General features: G+C 38.6%; 1 protein-coding gene across 1 annotated transcript in view; it reads left to right on the top strand.

The window, feature by feature from the left end:
- The window catches only part of LOC6498655 (zinc finger protein chinmo), a 46642-nt gene extending 26878 nt beyond the window's left edge, over positions 1–19764 (top strand). The window contains 6 exon segments of the mRNA XM_001963215.4: positions 1690–1752; positions 5064–5714; positions 9131–9348; positions 9408–10258; positions 10339–10486; positions 10552–19764. Of these exon segments, the coding sequence (XP_001963251.3) occupies positions 5597–5714; positions 9131–9348; positions 9408–10258; positions 10339–10486; positions 10552–11796 (2580 nt within the window). The 5' untranslated portion in view covers positions 1690–1752; positions 5064–5596 and the 3' untranslated portion in view covers positions 11797–19764.
- Positions 19765–23521: the final 3757 nt, after the last annotated feature.

The following is a 23521-nucleotide window of genomic DNA, read 5'->3' as shown; positions in this document are numbered from 1 at the left end:
CCTTAACAGCCTATCCTTGTTCGAACTTCGGACCAACAACAGAATTGCTTAAAACAATTGCGTATACGACGCGTGGCCAGCGTGAAAATTGCAACATTACAACGTGTAGGTTGGAAAATATTTTTGTTGAGAGAGGAGGTGGTCCGGTCCGTTTGGTGGACGGAGGACGTTCCTGCCAGTTACCTTTTTGACATTTGATTGAGATTTGTTATCGGCGAATTCATCAATGATATATACAATAAAAATACACACAACGGGCTGGACTGGCCGGGATGGAATCAGAGGTTGGGGGTGGGTGGCTATTCCGCCCAGACACTGAGACGCACTGGAAAATGGGGAGAACAAAAAAATAATCCTGGGGGACAGGGGCTAGCCCCATTCATCCAGGGCTTCGTGTCTGGTTTGGTTTTTGGGGGTGGACTGGTCCACATCCACCTGGCAATAGTTATCGGCCAGGACCAGTGACATTTCTCGGCAGGACACCCTCGGCCTAACTGCTGTGTTACTTCTATTAGATTTTCCCTTCGCTGAAGGCCTGGCCTGGCTACCCAAGCAGCTGTTGTTTGGTCCTGCTCCTGCCGCCCATGCAGCCCTCTCTACCACCTCATCTCCTCCCACTTTTCGTCCTTGTTGTGTATTTTTGCAATAAAGCAACGCACCGAGAGAGGGGCGGGCGAGAGGAGTGACAGAGCTGGCCATGCGTACCTTTCGATCCTTGTGTGACATTTGAATTCGGCAAACGAGAAAAGTGCGGGGGGGTAGAGTGAGTGTGTGTGTGGCAGTGGCAAGAGTGGCAGCCAACATTTTCTTTTATATAACTTTGGCAGTTAGCTCCCCCTCCCATCCTTCCAAAAAAAAAAAAAAAACAAAAACGAAAGGCCAACGTTTGCGTATCTATTTTTTAATTTTGCTGACGAGGCACGAAAACATACAGAACGCAATTGTTCCAACGTCCACAATGCATTCCAGTTACTCTGTGTGCTGCGGTGCTCCCTGTTATATCCTGGCTCCTGTTTTTAGTCCTGACATGTGTGCGTCTCATGCTGATAAGCAGTAGCCGCCGTACTCGCCAGGATGCTGCAGGATGTTAGGATGCCGGGAGGAAGGATATGTAAGCCACCCACAGAAAAACTGAAAGAGCAGCCAAGTTCCGCGCCAAATGAAAAGTTAAACTGTGTGACGCGCTTCAAAATGGGATTGGGATGAGGGATTTGAAATCCCTTTCCCTTTCCCCACTTTTTTTGGAAACCCCGCCAGGATGTTTGATTCGATACCTCCGCCTGCCTGACTCCTTAAGCCCCATACCCCCCGTGGGCCAAACATTTTGCTGGCTTGGCGTGATGAATATTTACTGCGTGCGCTAACTGCTAACTACCTACAGGTATTCCCCATTTTTTGACATTTTTAATTGGGTTTGAGCACAGTCCCGCCATCTCGCAGGACGCATGGAGTTAAGGATGAGGGTTAAGGATGTTTGGGGGCGACAGCTCTTGCCACTTTACGCCTGTCTGTCGAGCCTTGTTTCTCGTGATTGAATGCCCGACAGAGCTGAGGGTTCGATTTCGAAGCGAAACTTAACCATCTATTATGGGTATTTAAAAGTCAGAGACAGAGACTCTCATACTATATTTTATTCATTCTCCAAACTCTTTTTACTAATTATTTATTATTTTTCTCTTCTACTTCCAGGTAACTATGCTTGTTCTGATTTTTTGAGAAGCCACCATCTGGGTTCTGTTTAATAATGACGTTGTAAGTCCCAGCCTAATTACGTTTCTAAAAACAATTAATTTCGGGAACCTATCAAGTTTCTAGTTATAGGGGAGAATCAACAACAAAAACAAAATAAAGAAAATCAAATGTAATTGCGACAAGGGAAGCGTATCTTGAAGATACAAACACTGTACTTGTACTCCAACTGCATTAACATAATTTTTTGACTATTTTTTTCGGTTTTTTTTTTGTTGCTCAGCGAAGCGTATTAACCGAAACTGTCAACCGTACATTTGTGTTAACTGTTTGTTGGTTTTTTCAACCTAATGTTAACTCATTTGTAAGTCATGGAGTGCAGTTGCAGTTGCATGGCTAATTACCACCACCATAAATTAGGAGAAATTTTTTATCAAAATTATTAGAGCTTAGACGGGGTCTCCCACTCTTCTTGCCACAAAAGATTTATGCAATATTACATCACAATGCCTGTAATATCCAAAAGTTACTCAATTCCCCAGTTGTTTGCCAGATGCACCTGATCCTGGGAACCCAGCTGGGTTTCCCAGCCATCTATGTATGTCATAACTGAGAAACTCACATTACAAGATTTTATGCAACAGCTTTGATGTGGAATGCCACCCGTGGCGTGTTTACTTCACAATTTCCTCTGGCAACTTGGCAATACGACATTTATTCGTGGATCTTCTTGGCTGCACATCTGTTGGGGTTCTAGGCTATTATGCCAACAGGTCTAATAAGGTTTTCGAGCATCTGACAAGAGCTGTCATTGGCAGGACTTCTTTAAGGAAAAAAGGGGATTGTCTTTCAGAGAGGAGTGTCAAGAGTCTAGCGTATTATATCAAATAGTTGTTTGTTTTAACTTCAAACACAAATATACTCCAGAAAAATGTTTCAAAAAAGATTCTTAGACGATGAAGTAGATCTGGCTACTCGAAAACACATGATCATTGTTGCCTGGCTGATAGTTGTGTCAGTTCTACTCTTTATGCTGATGACGCAATTCGGAGTAATCAAGGTTCGGCACAGAAGGGGAATCGGATCGAGTATAGTCTCTCTATGATTGCACAACCCTTAATCAAATGCGTTTTCTGACAGCCCCCAGCCACCCGGAATGATTTCATAATAAAATGCGTCATTTCCCGAAACTAATTGCCATTGAAATGAAACGAGAACGTCGAAAATGTATCTCAAGATATGCTGCCTGCCCAACTGCACTCCAAAACGAGTAATCAAAAATTTGGAAGAAAACAAAAAACCTCAAAAATGTGAATCACGGAATTGAATTGACGTTTTTGTCTAAATAGTGGGCAAGGTCAATTAGTTGAAACAAAATATATAACAATTATAGATTCAAGTTTTTATAGAAATTCAATGTTGTTTTTTATGTTTCTAAGAAATCAGTAAACAAGTCATGGTTGAAGTTAAGGTTTAGTTATAATTTGTATATTTCCTTCCATTTTATCCTTTTTAAATTGCGTAATTCCTTATTTTTTTGTGGTGACCTGAAGAAGCGAAACAGGATCAACCCCTTAGCCTCCCCTGAAGCTACAAGTTCTCGCTCCAAATACGTTCCTTAAAAAAACCAAAGAAGAAAAACAGCTTTTATTTATTTGTGTGTGTAAGTGTGTGTTCCTGGAACGCATATCCTAAATCTGAGCTTGTGTTTGTGAAAAGGATTTACGCGTTTTTTTTTCTTATCCTTTTTGTTTACTTGTATTTCGCACATTTATTGCCGCCTGTGTGGTTGTTTGTTTTTGGAAGGCAGATAGGTTACCAGATACCTGAGCTATGATTTCGCCTTGAGAGTTCCATTCCATTCAGGTGTGTGTGGACAACAAAAAAATATGTGTGTGTCTGTATATATAGCCTGTTGGAATTGTGATCTATTTTCGGCTTTGGGCTTTTTTCTTTTATTCTTCTTACGCATTTTGTGTAATTGAAAAAGCATTTCAAATGCAGCTGCGTAACATTTCGCTGCGTATTCCCTTCCGACAACAACAATAGAGCTGAGGTCCTTTGAGAGCTAAAAAGCTGGAAAGTACAGTTGAGCTCGTGTCCGTAAAGCTCCTCGCAGCCGAATGGAAGCCAGCGAAGTGCAAAAATAAAGTAATGCCTCTAAGGATTTTGTAAAAGGCATCCTTGTTTGGGGTTGTCCAAGGGTGGGGATGAATGACAGTAGAGTTCAAATAATTATTAGACAGATTGGAGAGAACTCTAAATTATTGAATTAAATTTAATAAAAAAAATTAATTCTTTTTAAAAATAGCCCTCAAGGGCAGCTTCCAACCACACCTCCTTGATCTGGCCTGGCCTGGACTGGCCTGGACTGGCCTGGACTGGCCTGAGCCCTTCCCTCATCAGCAAACTGAATTCCAGTTGTCGGACTTGAAAACTGCAAACTTCCCAGGAATTTCTTAATAGCTTTTTACCGATATCTTCGTTTTTTTTCTTCCTTTTTTTGTGTGTTAACCCCTCGTCATTGAAACGAAACCGTTGATTTTGATGGCCAAAAAAAAAGAAAAGGTAGAGAAAGAACTCCGCAGCTTCCATAAAAGTTGCGAGTCCACATTTTTCTAACGATTAAACAAATTCGAAGAAAACAAACGCATCCCATGCAACGATGACAGCAGCCTCACCTGCAGTTTCCAGGAATCGAAATCCAAAAACAGGATAATGGCAAGGGGGCAGTAGAATGAAGAAGTGATTCTCTTTTTTATTTTGTAGAAACCGTAGACGAAACAAAGTCAACGGAGTCAGAAATCAGAAAGTTTCGCTCGCGTTGCATCAAAGCCTTTTTGGCCAGAACGGCGGCATTTTTGAGAGTTCCCCTACACTGACCAGTCCAGTCCAGTCCAGTAGAATTCCCAGAATTGAATCGTATATCTTTCGCATTTTTTTTTTTTCGCATTGGCTTTTGGTTTGGGGTTCTTTCTAAATGCTCGATTAATTTCTAATAAATTGGTCGGAAATGCTGCAGGCCACTACTATATAGGGTTACCAACACAAATGCGATGCAGTTTCTACATCGCAGCCTTGGCTTTTGAAATTTGAGTTTTGTTTTTTTTTTTTTGGAGGGGAAACATATTTCTCGGAACTACTTCGATTGGAGTTCGGGTGGGACTCTGGTGGGGGTGAGAGAAATCGTTTTCCGATAGATAGCCTTTTGCAAAATGCATAATATTTTTGTTCATTTAATTACTTTAATATATAATGGGAGAATCGGAAAGCAGTCCAGAAAGCAGGCATTGGATTTGCCATCGAGTTCAATGTCAAACGCATCGAAAACTGAAACTAATCATCAAATACAATTTTCGTCATTCTCGTTGCAGCATTTGTCGTGTTCGGATTCGGATTCGTCGACGTTGTTCGTAATTTATAAACCATAAATCGGTGTATTTCTTATGCCAACGCCGTCATCACAAACAATACAATTATCAGTAACGATAGCGGCGAAAGTTAAAGCATCGGAAGTACATCGAGAACCGGAATTAAACGCCAAAACGCCGAGAACGACAAACAAGAAATTATATAATCAATTGCAAAATTCCCTTTGGCTAAGGAATTGCAGCGGCCGAATTGCTTTTATGCTCTACAGCCAGCTACAAAATTCCACGAAATTCCATTTTGGCAAAACGATAACAAACAAATCAATTCGTATCACTCGACAACAAGACCAACAAGAACAGAAATTCAAATCGAAAAATCAACAAAAACATCAAAATATTTGCAAGAAACAACATCATCGCTTTGGCATCCTGAAAGGCAATAATATCAGCAAGGATACTGATCAGATTCAGGCTAAAGATAATAACGGTATAGATATAGGCGGTGCAACGGAGAAGGAAGCACAACTGCTGTCAAAATGGATCCACAGCAGCAGTTCTGCCTCAAGTGGAACAGTTATTCCTCGAACTTGGCAATAACATTCTCCAATCTGTTCAAATCGGATCTACTGGCCGATGTTATATTATCCTGCGATGGTAAGTTTATAGAACTATTTACATTTCTTAAAAAATAATCAATAATTATCATAGCTGGCCTTGAGTTCTTGAACAAAAATATTTATTTATTTATTATGAGCCTGTAGAATCCCTATACTTCTGCTTTAAGGACTCTCCCTCAACTGAGTTATTTACCTACGAGTTTCTGCCTTTTATTTTCTTTCCACTTGTGTTTATTTTCCTTTTATTTTTTTTGCTAATAAGCCCGACTGGCACAGCCACCAGACATTGATTTCTTTTGGCCCTTTTGCCGCTGGCTGGCTGGCTGGCTGACTTGTTTGACGGAGACGCGAAGTTGCTTTTATGGCTTGTCTCGTCCTTGTCTGTCAGTCGGTCTCAGCCATTTTCCTTTTGGCTCGTTTTGTCTACTAGTTCATTTACGGCCCTCTACTACAGTTTTTATGCTGGCTTATTAAATGCCGAATAAATGCGGGCAAACCTATATAGCATAGAGGCTTTTGTGTTATCTCAGTGTGTGTGTGAGCCACAAACAATATACATATTTATTCAGGCTTTTGGCTAAGGTCAGTTATTTGGGAGCTTCATTATGTGTTTCGGAGTGTGTGTGTGTGTGTGTGTGTGTGTGTGTGTGTTTTTTTTTATTCTCTGGGACCCTTGTTAACCTTCTTTTCTTTGGCTCTTGATTTGGGTTTAAATATTTTCCCTCACTGGGTCGTCGTTGGGTGTTTCAAGAAGCATCTTGGCTTATTTTTATGATTATTATGTAGAGTATGTTTGCCATTTCATGTCCTTTTCTGCTCGATGCTTATGTAAACATTATGCTAACCTTGAAAATATTTAAATTCTTAAATTTTAAAGAGAAGTCTCTTGGCTCTTACCCTTGGCCATATTACTCATACGCCATGTGTGCGTAAGTATGGATTTTTTTGCATTGATTGAATGTTGAGTGGGTAAAAAAGTGGGATTATTGGGTGGGTGGGTTTGTTGTCGGTTAAGAGTGGGTGGGATACATACGCAGACACAAACACGAGTACAACGAAAAAAAAAAATGAAATCGCGAAAGCCTAGACAAATCCTGTGGAACCCTTTTCGCTTCCTGTTCCTGTGCCTGTGCCGTTCGTTGTCATTCATATCAATCGAAGTGGTACTACTTTTGATTAAAATTTCCAACGTTATCCTCCCGGCATCCTCACACTCTGTGTGTTGTACCCTTTTTGCGTTGGCTGCTTTTAATTGTGGTTTTTAATATTTTCCTGGGGTCCCTGGGAGTCCATCCAGAATTCTGCATTTGTTATGTTTGATTTAGTCCTCCCCTCACCATTCGATCTTTTGTCCATTTCCGAAATGAAGCATTAAATATTTGGCCGTCTGCGAGAACAAAAGCAAATAACGTATGTTTTTTATTGTTTTTAATATTCATGTGGATTCCCCAGTTTTGTTTGCAAGGATAATAAGTGCAAGACTTTGAAGTAGAGGCCTGGGAGTTGGCACTTGAGAAATGAGCATTTTTACCCAAATGAACATTTACTTAGCCGTGGGCTATGTTTTCGTTATACTTAGGGGGTTGATTTGCATTTTTAAGGGTGCTTTTAATCCTCAAGAAGGATGCATTTTTCCATCCATTCGTTCTCTTGATCATTACTCACTAGATACGATTAGATCTAGACCCATTCAAGTACTTGTTATTGCCAATGTCCATGTACGAAATAAACGGAAAAATAGCTGAAATCAAAACAAATTGTCGAGTAAACGCAAAAAACGAACACGAGCCAAACGCAGAACGTAAACAAGCGCGCGCCAGCTGAAAAAAAAATTGTATATAATATATATTATATGACATTTCTTTATCAAGGCCACAGAGCCCATACAGACATATCGGAGTATGAATTTGTATCAGTATCGTTTGCTGTGTGTGTGTCTGAGTGTGTGGTTTTTTTGCGTTTCTTTTGTGGTGATTGTGACCCAATTTCTGTTGTATCAAGTGTTAGAAAATCAACCCACGAAATAAAACACAAAAATTCGTCTGATACACAGAAGTAGCATAATCACGAGAACGAATAAGAAATCGAAAGTGTAAACAAGTGTGTGTTGTTGGCATGTGTGTTTAAATGTGCAATATGCGTAGTATATTATATTAATCAGCACAAGCAGATTATATAATTCCAATCGAACAAAAAAATAAAATGAGAACTTGCGAGCGATCTAATGAGTGACGCCGTAAAATTGCGCATACGCAGCGTTGCCTGAATCACTTCCGAGTGCTATACTTTTTTGTGTGAGTAGTAGTACTCATGCAATGCGTTTCATTTTGACCTTGATGTCATTTTGTTTTTTGACTCTCGAATGAATTCGTTATCAGCCCTTATCAGGGTAGAACCCAAAGGCGAGAATTGACACAATTCTGCCGAAATTCACGCACAGCGATAAGCTTCCCAAAAAAAAGGAGAAATATTATGTGAAGAATGATTTTTTAATGCATTTTTTGCTCTTCAGCTGCTACGGAAATTTCACAAAGTGCCTTTCGAAAGGAAAAAAAAAGTGTCAAACTTGAAATATATTTATGGACACTGTCGGCGGTAAATAAAAAATGCTAGTTCCTTCCCTGTTGCACTCGTGGCTGAGTAGCAGCTGTCCGTCTCTGTCAGAGCGCCACTGCTGGGCGATGCTGCTCCAATTTGGCTTAAGTAATGCCCTGCTGCCAACACAACAAGTGCCCCATAAAGGCAAAGACATAACTTTCAACCGCCGAACCACTCCACGAGGCAGACAAGGGGGACAAAATCTGAAAAAAAAGAAATAAGCGAAAGTCGAGAAGAAAAGCGTGAAAAATTGTAGTAGAAGTCGTCGCCGTCCATCCCTCCCCACCCCCCACACACACAGACATATACTTAGCTCACATTGCGTATACGCCGCGTTGGTTTTTTGTGTTTTGTGTGTCAGGTATAGGTAGCAGGACCTAGAAGCACGCTTATACACAAAAGATTGCCAGGACCAAGACGACATTGATGTTGAATAATAACTCAGACAGACTCACCCACCCAAAAACACACCCACTCCCAGGCACATAAAGACACTCATGTACAAATATCAAAAGGAAAAGCAGCCACTTCATTTCTGTATGTGTGTGTGAGGGGGTGTGCGAGAAAATCATTTCCTTGCTGCGGCTTTTATTGTCCTTCTTGTACGTGTTTATGTGTATGTATTCGTGGGTAGTCGAGGGGGGTGGTGGTGTGAGTGCGAATACGAGTATATATTTGACATGATTTTTTATGAGTTCAAGGTCTCGGTTTGGCGTTTTGCCGCAACCTGTTGGCATCGTTTTATGGGCCAAGCTTTAAACGGAAAATCAGGATACTCTTAGAGCATACCTTACTTATTTTTAATCTTGAAATGTATCGTTTCTTATTCTAATAAACTAATATTCCCACTTTTAGGCGCGGTATTCAAAGCACACAAACTTATTTTGGCGGCCTGCTCGAAAAAGTTCGCCGATCTGTTCGAGAACACGCCCACAAATGGCCAGTGCGTCATTATCCTGGAGGCGACTACGCCGGACAACATGGCCGCCCTGCTCGAGTTCATGTACAAGGGCGAGGTCCATGTCTCCCAGGAGGCACTCAACAGTTTCCTCAAATCCGCTGAAAGTTTGCAGGTAAGATTGTCTTTTAAACAAAATTATTATGAAAAGATCTAACAGGTAACTCCTTGCAGGTGAAAGGCCTCTCCACTGAGACGGGACGCCTGGCGGCCCAGCAGGCCCAGCAACAACACATGGGTGACTCCTCGCCCCTGGACTCGCCGACGGGCAGACGCAGCATGCGGAACAGCCTGAGCGGCGGCGGCGGCGGCAACATCGTCCACGGCGGTGTGGGAGCCGGTGGCGTGGGAATGGGCGGCGGCGGAGCTGGAGCCAACTCGATACCCGGCGGTCTGGGCAACGGCAACGGACTGAGCCTGGCCGGAGCCCTGAGCGCTGCTGGGGGAATGGCAGCGGCTGCCAGTGTGGCTGCCAGCGGACTGAGCGCCTTGGCGGCCAGTGCCAATGCCCTGGACAGATGCACCAGTGCCGGTGGCAACATCATCGGCGGCACAGCGGCTGGAATCGGACCGCTGAGCGGAGGATCGGGAACCGGAGCCGGTGTGGGCATCGGCGGTGTGGGAGGTAATGGCGTGGGAGGAGGAAACAACGGACCGATTAGCCTGGGCAGCGGTGCTGGCGCCGCTCTTCACCTGGGCGGATCCACCGGCAGCCTCAAGCAGGAGTGCGACTCCCTCATGCATCCCAGCAGCAGCAGCAGCTCCTCCGGAATGGGCTACACCCATGTTCCCCCGATCTACCGACCCATCTCGTACGAACCTCTGCGGAAGCGCGCCCTGCGCAGTCCCTATGCCGAGCAGGAGCAGCGTGGCTCTGTCCTTCGTGACGGCTCCAAGAACTCCCTGTCCGACTGCCCGAGTCCCATCAACAAGCCACCGTACCACCGTCCCTCGTCCAGCGCCTCCTCGACCGCACCCACCGAGGCAGATACCATGCACTCGGAACGAGCATCTCCGCAGTCCAGGTGAGTTTAACCTTCAGTTTGGTTTAGATATTATGTTTTTCATCCTGTTATTGATTTATAAAATAATCCCAATCCCTTAGTCGATATGAAAACCACAGTCCCAGCACCACAGCCGGCAATGGAAACGCCACCAGCGGTCTGGATCGCATTGTGAAGTCGGAGCGTAACAATGGCAGTGCCAACGAGGCCAACGATGACGATCGCGAACTGATGGATGAATCAACTGATGTGAGTCCTTAAAATAATGGCTATAAAAACAATTTTAATATGAAATTTGAATCGAAAATCAACAGAACGGAGCCGAGGACCTGCGCGTTAAGCTAGAGAACTCGAACTACTCACCGCCACCGCCGCCAAACTCGAACACCTCGTCGACCACACCGAACGCCCTGCTGGAGAACCTGAAGAACGCCGACGGATCGCTGTCCGGCAATCTGGCTGCCTCGATAGCTCCGGCGGATATGCTGAACGTGTGGAATGCGACCAAGATGAACAACAAGAACAGTGTGAACACGGCCGATGGTAAGAAGCTGAAGTGTCTGTACTGCGATCGCTTGTACGGCTATGAGACGAACCTGAGGGCGCACATCCGGCAGCGCCATCAAGGCATCCGGGTGCCATGCCCCTTCTGCGAGCGCACCTTTACCAGGAACAACACGGTGCGGCGGCACATTGCGCGAGAGCACAAGCAGGAGATTGGACTGGCGGCGGGGGCCACTATTGCGCCCGCCCATGTGGCCGCAGCTGCGGCGGCGGCGGCGGCCGCCAATCACTCGCCATAGGAAGCAGCCGCAACAGCAGCGGCAGCAGTAGTCATGACCGCCCACAAGGAGGCGGCGAAGCAGCGCAAACGTAAATCACTCAAGATGGCATTGGAGAAGTGCATGCAGCGACGGGATGCACTGGTGGCGGAGGCCACGATCACCACACCAAGCAGCACAACGGGGGCAGGAGATGAGGAGGGGGCGACCGGATCCGATGAGGGCAAAGAAGGAACGGTAGCAGGGGCAGGAGTAGCTGGCTCAGCGGGCACTGAGCCACCACTCACCTACGAACAACAACAGCAGCGGATGCACCAGGAGCTGGCGCACCAAATCAAGGCAGCGATGGCCGCTGAACGGGCTCAGGAGGCGATGGATGCTACAGTGAACACCACTGCTAATACCACCACCACCACCACAACCACCAACACCACGGGCACCACCAGCGACGGCAGCAGCGATGCCGAGGCCAGCGATGGCAGCGAACGACCCATGGAGGTGGACGAGCAGCCGCCAGAGCCACAGCCAGGATCTGAGCTCCTTGTTGTGGAGCCGAAGATCGAGGTCCTGTCCGAGTCGGAGGAGGCAGAGGAGGAGGAGGAGGAGGATGACCACCACCATCGCCTTCATCTGCACATGTCCGAGGAGCCGGAGATCCAGGCCGAAGCTGTCTATGAACGTATGCCCACCACGCCCACCAGCCCACAACAACACATAATACCGCCCAACGAGACGCCCGCTTTGACCTCCACGCCCAAGGTCAATGTGGAGCAGTAGGAGGAGCCACGGAAGAGTGGTGCCCCCCTGAACATGCCCCCAAAGAAGCTGCTAAAATTTAGGATAAGTATACACGACGACGATGAAGAAAGATGATGAGTGATTTACAAAAGAAGAACATGAGAGAAGATTTGCGCGCGAAGAAAGATGACTACTGTTGCAACTGCTGTTGCCCTCGGAGACCAACACCACTACCACCACCACCATTACTAGCACCACCAAGCTAAAGACCCAGAATCTGGGCAGATAATTAAACTAAACAAAACAAAGAATTACTAATAATGATAAGATATACGATACAAGAAACAAATACGTACACATGCAGGCAGAAGGCAGACAGACGCACACACGAACACGAACAGAAGGCAGTATTTGATGTCCAACTTTTTGCAGAACATTTTTATTACAAATTTGTGTTGAAGCCACCATCCATTTTCGCAAAAAAAAAAAAAACAAAACATAAATTCAACAAAAATTTGTAACAATTTTCCCCCAAAAGAAAAAAGCCAGTAAAAAGAAGGAAACCACCAGAACAGTAAATACAGTAAAGCATCGCAAAAGAAATACACACAGAAACAGTAACAAAAAAAAAAAAATAGTACAATTGCAATCCGGCTGAAAAATTGTTTTCAGGGTGCTAATCAATGCAACAAACCAGAGTTTAGTGCACTTGCAACACCATCCAGTGCCACGCAGAACGAGTAACAAATTAAAACTATAACTATGAAATAGTAAAATGCAAAAAGTTTGAACGTTTTTGATTGGTACAGCCTAAGAATGAGATGAAGGACTTAGTTCGTCCTTGTAACAAGTATAACGAATTTGTTTAGTCGTGTGTGTTAATGAGAGAAGGATGATTAATTATTGTCGCATATATATTTTTTGATTTCCTATAGTAACAAGACATTACAAACTGCAAGTTGCCTCAAATCAAACGAAACGATAATGCTAAAAAAAAAAAGAGAAAAACAAAACACAGAATTTAAGTAAATTGAATTAAACTAAAGTGTAAACAAATAGCTGCAACAGACAAACTACAAAGCAACAATAGCAACAACAAAACCGCAACCACAAGTACCTGCAATAATTAAATAGTATAAAAAGAAACAAAAGAAACAAAATACAAAATAGCAATTGAGAAACGCTAGGAGGATGGAGCCAGCCAGACAGGACTCACTCCTTGGGGGCTAAGGCGATCGTCCGCACTTCCAAGTCCCCGCCACCCGACTGCCCTTTTGTCCGGTTTTTTTGTAAATAATTTTATTAAATTTATCATACGAAAAGGCAAATCAGGGATATCAGTAGTGTGTAGGGTCAAGTGATAGGGTCGCCCTCCAAGGAGCACACCTCCGCGGGCCAGTGCTCTACATCAGAATAATAATTTTTGCTTTAACGAAACATACAACTTTTGTTTTGTCATTTTCTATATGATTTTATGATTATTTTATTTAATCGTGTTTAGGCCTCAAAATTTCAAAACAAACTGCTTTTCGGCTACCAAAAAAAACTAAAATTCAAATTCAATTCCGAATTCAGAAGTTTCTAATGAAGTAACATAAAAAACAATTGGTAAATTGGGTGCCTATAAGAAATATATAATTAAATGACTACTAGTGAAATTTTATAAACAAAGGAAGAATATATTTAAAGATTTAACAATGGGAGAGAAATAGTAAGGAAAGCGTAAAGTAAATGTAATTATTTTTTAATTGAATAATTCTAGCAAACATTAATAATTCAATGTTGATTGAAAAGCGAGCAAAGCAAACAAATGATTAAAAAAAAAAAACAAAAAATAATTATATAATAGCAGAAACCACTCAAAAACGTTCTCAAAAACTTGACGGCAACAACAACAACAAGCAAAACAGCAATAATTACAGCAAACAAAATTCGAAATCAAAACAACTTTTGGCACACCTTTGGAAAACATTTTTCGTACAAAAGAAAATTCACCAAAAAAGAAAAAAATCCAACCAACAAAAATTCAAAATTCATTTTTTCGGCTCTTATAATTTCGAAGGCTACATCAAAGGAAGAAATTCCTAAAATAAAAACTATGGAAAAAACAAATCCACAAATAAGCTGTAAAATATTAAAGAAAAAAAAATTAAGAAATTGTTGTAAGCGATCGAGAAAAGAAAAATTTAATGAAACTGCAATTGAAAATATTGAGAAAGAAAAAGAAAATAATATTCTGCCAGCATGAAAATGGGCGGAACTTGTAAATACATTTATTAAAAATGCATATATATATCATTAGAAGAAAATATATATGCATGACCTCAGTTGTATAATGATAAAGCCTAGATCTAAATATTAATATATGTACGTGTATGTATACATAATGTACTAAGCGCATATGTAGGAACACTTTAGGCTCGCCAACACTGAGAAAAGGAAGGAAGTAAGGGTTTTATTTTAGATATTAGATGCTAAACTAAACTGAATTTCAATTGTGAAACTGTTTTAATTTGTACGTTTTCCGTTAGCAGGTTATCCAGCAGATAGAGGTTATCCAATGATAGCAGCAGGGTGATAAATAGCACACACACTCCGAGCAGAATCCATAGCCAAAATGTTAAATATTTAAACTACTTTTAATAACTGTTGATCACAAAAAACAAAAACCATTTAAACACATCACTACACACCACCACACACACACACACAAAACAATTTCAAACTATTTTTTAAACCCAGTTTGTTCTGTGATATTCGTTTTGAAGTTGCAAGAAAGTTTAGTTCTTTTCGTTTTCAAAAAATCATTCAAATCCCAATCAAGAAACGAAAACTCGAATTTTATTTTGGCATTCGTGTTGGGCAGGAAAGAAAAGTGCAACAGAGCAATAGCAATATTTTAAAATTACAATTAAAGTCTGGCAATATTTAAAGAAAAAAACAAAAACTACCTCTTCACCACACCCCTCCTCATGCCCATGAGCAGATTTCTTTCAAGTCCTGTCGCCAGTTTGCAGTCCTTGTATCCTCGCCCGCGTTCTCTGGAGTCTGAATTACATTTTATTTTTAAGTACGTTGGCGAGGTACAATCGCTCCAACTGGCCGACAGGGCCAAGCCATCAATCAGTCAAGCAATCCGTCATTCAGTGAATCAATCAAACAATATATATATCTGCTAATCAGGGGTTAGAAAGATTAAACGTAATATTAATATTAATTTTACGTACTTTTAGGTTTATGTTAATTTAGTTTTTAAGTTCAGTCTTCGTTTTTCGTTTTACGCTTTACGTTTTACGTTTAGAGTCTAATCAAACTCAGGAACTCATATACCTCAGGAAAGAACCTACCTCTTTGTGTTTAGTCTTGTTTTAAATATTTTTATTTTTTACTATCCTTATAACGAGTATGATTTCCGTTTGCATGGGACAAACAAATAAAACAAGGAAGATGAGGAGAAACACAAGAATACGTTGTTGTAATCGAAGATGCTATCAAGGAAAGCTTTAGATTTAGTTCGATTATTGGTTAGTTTTAGTGAGGATTAATTTTAAAACTTAAATGCAAAAGACACAATCACATAAACAACATGCAACACACAACCAATCACACAATAGCAATAATGGAATGGGAAACCAAAAGACCAGATCGAACTGCAATAGTAAACTGAACTACCTCAATTAGCCATAGACTGCGCAGTAACGAAATTAGCATGATATAATGTAACTTTATACACTTCCCGATCTTTATTTCCCAACTAATTTTATTCTTTTTGTAAAATGGTGACACACGAACCTACAGACACAACCCAAAACCGTTGGCATTTGACAAGGAACTGTTTTAGTTGAAAATTCTTTTGGTTTTCATGTAAATATGCGCTAAAAAGGAAGGTCACATAAACGTAAACCTACAAAAATATATGCTTTTGGCTAAATTCTAATTATAAAATAAACAAATATCCTCAAGTTTTACTATCTATGTGTAGAGAGCAGACGTAGGCGATATATGACCAGGATTAAGATCATTTGTATACATCAATTTCGGCAAAGCAACTAAATGAGGCAAACCAAACGAAGCACGTGTCCGAGCAGCGTGACTCATTATAATCTATAACTATAAAACAAAAATACAAAGAAATTATTTAAGGCTACAAAATTTAATCCAAAAAGGAAGAGAAAATCCACAGAAACACTAACGAGACGATGCATCCCAGTGAATGGTATGGTATACTTTTGCTTGAGCCAAGTCCAAATGGCCAAATACGACAAAATTTTGAGCAAAGAAAAAATCTACATTTAACTAAATTCAAAGCAAACCCCACATGGTTATAAAAAAAATATATAAAATTTAAAAGTAAACATTTTGCTAAACATAAAATAAAATTTTCTAAAAGAAACTTGCGTAATACACACAAACAAAAAAAAAAAACATTTTAGGCTTAAACTTTTGGCTAAAGAAAACAAAATTTAAATATTAAAATTATTAGGCACACGCAAAAAGAATATGTATATGCATTAAATATTATACATTAATATTTATTTAAAAAAAAAGCTAAAAAAAAAGCGGAAAAGAAAAAGCAAAAATACTTTATCTGTAATCAGATTTTAGGCCCAACTTTTCGACAAGCGGCGTAAAATAATTTCTTTGTAAAATATGTTTGCAAACAAAAAAAAATCGAAAGAAAAAACCCAGAAAGCGTAATTAACTTAATCTAAAAATTAAAATTAAAAAACACAAATGTCGCCATTTTGCATTTAGAGCGTACAGTAAAGCACACAAACGTCGACGTTGAAAAAAATACCGTCACGAAAACCAACAATTATTGTACATAAAACATATAAAACAAAAACGATAAAAAATGTGTATTGTATATTCGTAATTTTTGAAACATTTTTAGTTACCAGTTACCTTTACCCTTGCGTTGTATAAATTAACTTTTAAGCAAACCCCATAAAATAAAAACAAAACGAAACTGTAACAAGAACGCAAATATAATAATGGGAATAATAATAATATATAGTGTGTGCACAGGTACAAACAAAATTGAAGTTCAATTTAAAGTGAAAATTAGTGCACCGAACACATTTGATAAGAACTCGATGTAATTTTTGTTATATATTTTTGTTAGTAATTGTTTTTCTATTAATATTTAGTGCGAAATGTCAAAACAAAACAAGAAAAATAACACGAAATCCCCCTTTCAACAAGCCAATTGTACTTACGATTTGTTTACGTTCTTATATATATATTATTTTTGTGACACTTTCCGTTGACAGTAGAGTGAAGCCTCCGGCTGGAGCTTCTTAGTCACAAATTGCAATAGAACCGCGCTATCCCCTCTCCTGGAATTACCATTATGTTTAATTTACCTAAGTTATTCCAAATAACTATAAAATAATAAAAGGAGAAAAGCGAAAAACTGCTTGCACTAAAAACACACACAATTTAAGTTTAAGAAGCAACAAGAATGTAATATATATTTTGTATATTTTGTAACAATTTTCGTCTGGTTCTGTTCGATCGCAACAAATTGGCTTGTTTACACATCTTTTCTAATTTGTAACAATTATACGATTAAATCTAAATTTATAATATACACACGTAAATGCTAAAAACAAAATGCAACTAAATAAATGTTAAACCCCAGAAAAAAAAACAAAAACCTCTAATTGGCAATTTTCATTGGTTCTAAATCTAAATTGACAAAAAAAAACACTACATTTTCCTCCCCCTACAGTACTGACACCCTATGGACTCCAAACCGCACTTCCCCCATCCCAAACCTCTCCGAAATTAAATGTAAAAAATAATGTATACTAAAGTTTACGATAATCGAAAGTAAAAGGAAACAAAATTTATGTGTTTAGGCCTAAGTAACTTTACAGTTCAGTTCATTGCAAAATTTTGAAGAGGATAACGCTTCTCGAAATCGACTGTACGATATCCGACTATATATATGGTAATATATATGGTAAATAGTGTGCCCTCCCCTCTCTCAATGTGTAAATCAAGTTGTTGTAAATTTGTCTAAAACGATAAATCGAAGCAAGTACAAATTATATTTAATGTATGTGTGCATTTTAATTATTTAAATATTCCAATTTTTTCGTATTATGTTTTGTTTTTACTCTGATTTTTTATCGTATATAAGGTCACACTTAAAAGAAAAGTAAAAAAATGAAAAGAAAAGCTACAAAAACTTTTGGAACAATGATGAGTACAAAATTTCAGGTAAACCAAACAAAATTTAGCAGATAAATTAAAATTAATTAAATATATATAGAGGTATCGATGAAGGCAAAATCGTACAAATTTTTCGGCATAAAGTATAAAGTTAAAATTTTAAGGAAAACTGTCAAGAACAGGCAGTTGGTGTGACTTTAAGGATTGAGTGATGATTGAAGTTCAGTTTCATCCGATCAATGTATTTAATCACCTCTGAATTAGTGCATTTTAAGTTTCCTAATTTCCAATCAAAGGCAACAAAACTTGAGTTACACATGACAACCTACGTTAAATCATAAACATTTGATTCAACTTTGTTCTGAACTGAAAAGTTTTCAAAATACTACCATTTTCTCCATTTAAATTCGACAAAATAACGAAAGGTTCGAATAGAGTCCACTCAGAAAAAAAAGAAGTATATTTAAATATACTTTAAAGACATAATTATGTATATGTAACATAAATGTAAAAGGATAAACCGAGACGAAAAAATAGTTTTAAAAAAACGAAAATCCGTTTGGAGCAAACTCAGGGCATTATCAAGACTCACGACGATGTATACATGCATTTAATATAACAACCTTTTTCGATATGTATTACGATTAAAATAATAATACAAAAATTAACAAAAAAAAAAAAAAAACAAACGAGTAAATGAAAAGACAGATGTAATAATCTTGCGAATCGATTATGAACAACTCAGGTATTAAATATTAAATGAAATATTTTTAAAAACTTATAACGAAATGAGAACGGCAGTCAAGTCAACATTTTCACAAGTTGTGCAATATTCTTAAAGTTTTCTAAATACGTAATAGTATTAATAATCTAAAAACAAAACTAAAACGAAAATGAAAAGTGAAAGTCAGAGAAAGTAAAAAAGCAAAACCAATCGGCGAGTTGAGATGTTCATAAGGCATGGATTTGAGGATAAGGCGCGGGTTATGTGAGTTTTTGGAAGCACATGACGACCAAACATGTACTTACTACTCCTTTAGCATTTTATTTTTTAACTACCAACCACACAAAAAACCAACAAAACTTACAAATACAAACCACAACAAAGGACACACTCAAACACACAAGAATACACATTGAACAAAAAAATAGTAAAATAAATAGCTAAATGAAAATGAGTTTATATAAAGAAGGAAAACATAAAACTGTGATTACATTTGATTATCGAGACGTTGATGAGCGAATGTTGCATAATTATTGAGCAAAAGAAGGAAAAAAAAATTGAAATTGGAATTATTATTGTCTGAAACTGCTTTTGATTTTGAGTATTGGCAAAAATGTCTATGAATGCGACAGAGCATAAGTAAATAAATATTTAATTAGCCGAAATATTAAACTTCAAAAGAAACAAATAAGAAAATGCAAATTATAATTATCTAAGTTACTTGGGATTAGCGAAGCCTACTAACCTTATTTTACAATGCTAGTTTACCATTTTAACCAGGCTGAAACTAGAGCTGCGAAGATACTTTCGATTTAGTTCACATTTCCCTGAACAATTTCCGCATGTAGTGCACTTTAGTTAAAAATTAAAGTCTGAGATTTTACATTTATGTATATGGTCAAGGTATACAACTTAAAGCGTATTCGAGGCGGGAATCTGAAACCAAATCGATTAATTAAGTTTATTGAAATACTTATTAAAAATAAAACACACTCTCACTTACACACTCACACATATGTATTTGGCTATGTATGTATGTAAAAATGAAGAAGAGAAAAGATCGAAGCTAAAAAATGGATTTAAAAGTATGGAAAGGAAGGAAGGACGAAAAACTATGCTATACCAACATTTTCAGAGCGGCATATAATTTCCAAATATGTATAATGTATGTATATCTGAACAATATGCAAGCGAAGCATTTAAGTAAACAGCTTCAATATATATTAAAAACATGAACTCGGAACTAAAATTTACGATTATGCCATACATTTTTGTGTAACATATAAAACCTAAGAGTAAGCAAAAACCAGCAGTCACACAGAAAACCAAACGCATTGTAACAGAAACTCACAAAGCATGGAAAGAAAATGGGAAACCAGATTGGAATTAAGCATAAAAAGTATATGAACGAACCTAAATTCAATAAACTTGTTGCTAAAATATAACAAAACGAAAAATATGGATTTATTTTTTGGTTATGGGAGGCTATGGGCCTTCATCAGGATTAGATTTTAAATGGTCAGTTTTAAATGTATATTATTCGAAGCCCCAAGATCGGAGGGTATAACATTCTGTTCTACGATAATTATTTTCGATAATATGGCTATTTTCCTGAAATAAATGGCTGTGGAGAGCCTGTTGCCCACGTTAAGATAGGGTGGCTAAAAACGAAGCTTTAGCTTCACATTTTAGCCCACAGTTTAGCCATTTTATATCGTATTTAAGAAAGGAATACCATTCGCGAATCAGCGTTCTAATTGCCACCAATCTGCATTTAAATATCATGAAGACCGAGAAACTACATTTTGTCTCGATTTTTGGCCAAATCATTAGCCAAACCCCTTTGAAAATTTGAAAAAATCGGGTCAGATTTTAATTGGCCAGTTTTTGATGTAGAATTATAGTACTCGAAGCCCCAAGATCGGAAAGGTATTACATTCTGTTCTCTGATAATTATTTTCAATAATATGGCTATTTTCCTGAAATAAATGGCTGCAGAGTGCCCTGTTGACCACGTTAAGATAGAGTGGCTAAAAATCGCACTTTTGATTCACATTTTAGCCCACAGTTTAGCCATTTTATATCGTATTTAAGAAAGGAATACCATTCGCGAATCAGCGTTCTAATTGCCACCAATCTGCATTTAAATATCATGAAGACCGAGAAACTACATTTTGTCTCGATTTTTGGCCAAATCATTAGCCAAACCCCTTTGAAAATTTGAAAAAATCGGGTCAGATTTTAATTGGCCAGTTTTTGATGTAGAATTATAGTACTCGAAGCCCCAAGATCGGAAAGGTATTACATTCTGTTCTCTGATAATTATTTTCAATAATATGGCTATTTTCCTGAAATAAATGGCTGCAGAGAGCCCTGTTGACCACGTTAAGATAGAGTGGCTAAAAATCGCACTTTTGATTCACATTTTAGCCCACAGTTTAGTCATTTCGTATCGCATTTAAGAAAGGAATACCATTCACGAATCAGCGTTCCAATTGCCACCAATCTGCATTTAAACATCATGAAGACCGAGAAACAACATTTTGGCTCGATTTTTGGCCAAAATCATGATGTTACCCTTTGAAAATTTGATAAAATCGGCTCAGATTTTAGGTGGCCTGTTTTTGATGTAGAATTATAGTACTCGAAGCCCCAAGATCGGGAAGGTATAACATTCTGTTATTCGATAATTATTTTCGATAATATGGCTATTTTCCTGAAATAAATGGCTGCAGAGAGCCCTTTGACCACGTTAAGTTAGAGTGGCTAAAAATCGCACTTTTGATTCACATATTAGCCCACAGTTTAGTCATTTCGTATCGCATTTAAGAAAGGAATACCATTCACGAATCAGCGTTCCAATTGCCACCAATCTGCATTTAAATATCATGAAGACCGAGAAACAACATTTTGGCTCGATTTTTGGCCAAAATCATGATGTTACCCCTTTGAAAATTTGATAAAATCGGCTCAGATTTTAGGTGGCCAGTTTTTTATGTAGAATTATAGTACTCGAAGCCCCAAGATCGGGAAGATATAACATTTTGTTCTCCGATTATTATTTTCGACAATATGGCTATTTTCCTGAAATAAATGGCTGCAGAGAGCCCTTTGACCACGTTAAGTTAGAGTGGCTAAAAATCGCACTTTTGATTCACATATTAGCCCACAGTTTAGTCATTTCGTATCGCATTTAAGAAAGGAATACCATTCACGAATCAGCGTTCCAATTGCCACCAATCTGCATTTAAATATCAGGAAAACCGAGAAACAACATTTTGGGTCGATTTTTGGCCAAAATCATGATGTTACCCCTTTGAAAATTTGATAAAATCGGCTCAGATTTTAGGTGGCCAATTTTTGATGTAGAATTATAGTACTCGAAGCCCCAAGATCGGAAAGGTATTACATTCTGTTCTCTGATAATTATTTTCAATAATATGGCTATTTTCCTGAAATAAATGGCTGCAGAGAGCCCTGTTGACCACGTTAAGATAGAGTGGCTAAAAATCGCACTTTTGATTCACATTTTAGCCCACAGTTTAGTCATTTCGTATCGCATTTAAGAAAGGAATACCATTCACGAATCAGCGTTCCAATTGCCACCAATCTGCATTTAAACATCATGAAGACCGAGAAACAACATTTTGGGCCGATTTTTGGTTAAAATCATGATGTTACTCCTTTGAAAATTTGGTAAAATCGGCTCAGATTTTAGGTGGCCAGTTTTTTTTGTAGAATTATAGTACTCGAAGCCCCAAGATCGGAAAGGTATTACATTCTGTTATCCGATAATTATTTTCGATAATATGGCTATTTTCCTGAAATAAATGGCTGCAGAGAGCCCTGTTGACCACGTTAAGATAGTGTGGCTAAAAATCGCACTTTTGATTCACATTTTAGCCCACAGTTTAGTCATTTCGTATCGCATTTAGGAAAGGAATACCATTCACGAATCAGCGTTCCAATTGCCACCAATCTGCATTTAAACATCATGAAGACCGAGAAACAACATTTTGGGTCGATTTTTGGCCAAAATCATGATGTTACCCTTTGAAAATTTGATAAAATCGGCTCAGATTTTAGGTGGCCAGTTTTTGATGTAGAATTGTAGTACTCGAAGCCCCAAGATCGGGAAGATATAAAATTTTGTTCTCCGATGAATATTTTCGATAATATGGCTATTTTCATGAAATAAATGGCTGCAGAGAGCCCTGTTGACCACGTTAATATAGAGATATTTTCGATAATATGGCTATTTTTCTGAAATAAACGGATGCGTAGTCAATTGTGCTGACGGAGCTAAGATAGGGTGGCTAAAAAGCTCATTTTAGCATATATCTAAGCCATTTTGTTCTTGAAAGTCTAGTTATGACTATTTTCCTGAAATTAATCAAGATTCAAAATTTAAATTCAAATCAATCATGTTTTCCAACACTTCTTTAAGGCTGGTATTTTTTTGGTATTTTTCAAAGTCAGCTGCAACATAATGAAACGATGGGATATGAGACGATAATCAAAGATTTTTCTGCGGTTTAAATTAGTTTTTAATTTAAAAATAGTTTATAATAATAAAAAATAGTATAGTAAGGAAAGGAACATTACAGAACGTCCAACACTCCTAGAGATAAATCAAAAAATCAAATTTACTGAAATGTTTTTTTGGCGCCCTTTAAGCAAAAGCTCAGTAGCTTAAAACTTTTATTAAATACCCTTTTTTATCTTCCCTTGTTAAAAGATAAAAGGAGAAAAAAAAATTTATGAAGTTTTATGATATATATTTTACGTTTATTTTGTTTGAGAAATGTCTAGAACACCAATAAAGTAAACTCTGTAGCAAACAAGTACGATTATTATTAT

The sequence above is a fragment of the Drosophila ananassae genome, chromosome 3R, assembly GCF_017639315.1.
Source record: "Drosophila ananassae strain 14024-0371.13 chromosome 3R, ASM1763931v2, whole genome shotgun sequence".
NCBI lineage: Eukaryota > Metazoa > Arthropoda > Insecta > Diptera > Drosophilidae > Drosophila > Drosophila ananassae.
The sequence above is the reverse complement of the archived record's forward strand: the minus strand, read 5'-3'. Positions and strand labels throughout refer to the sequence as shown.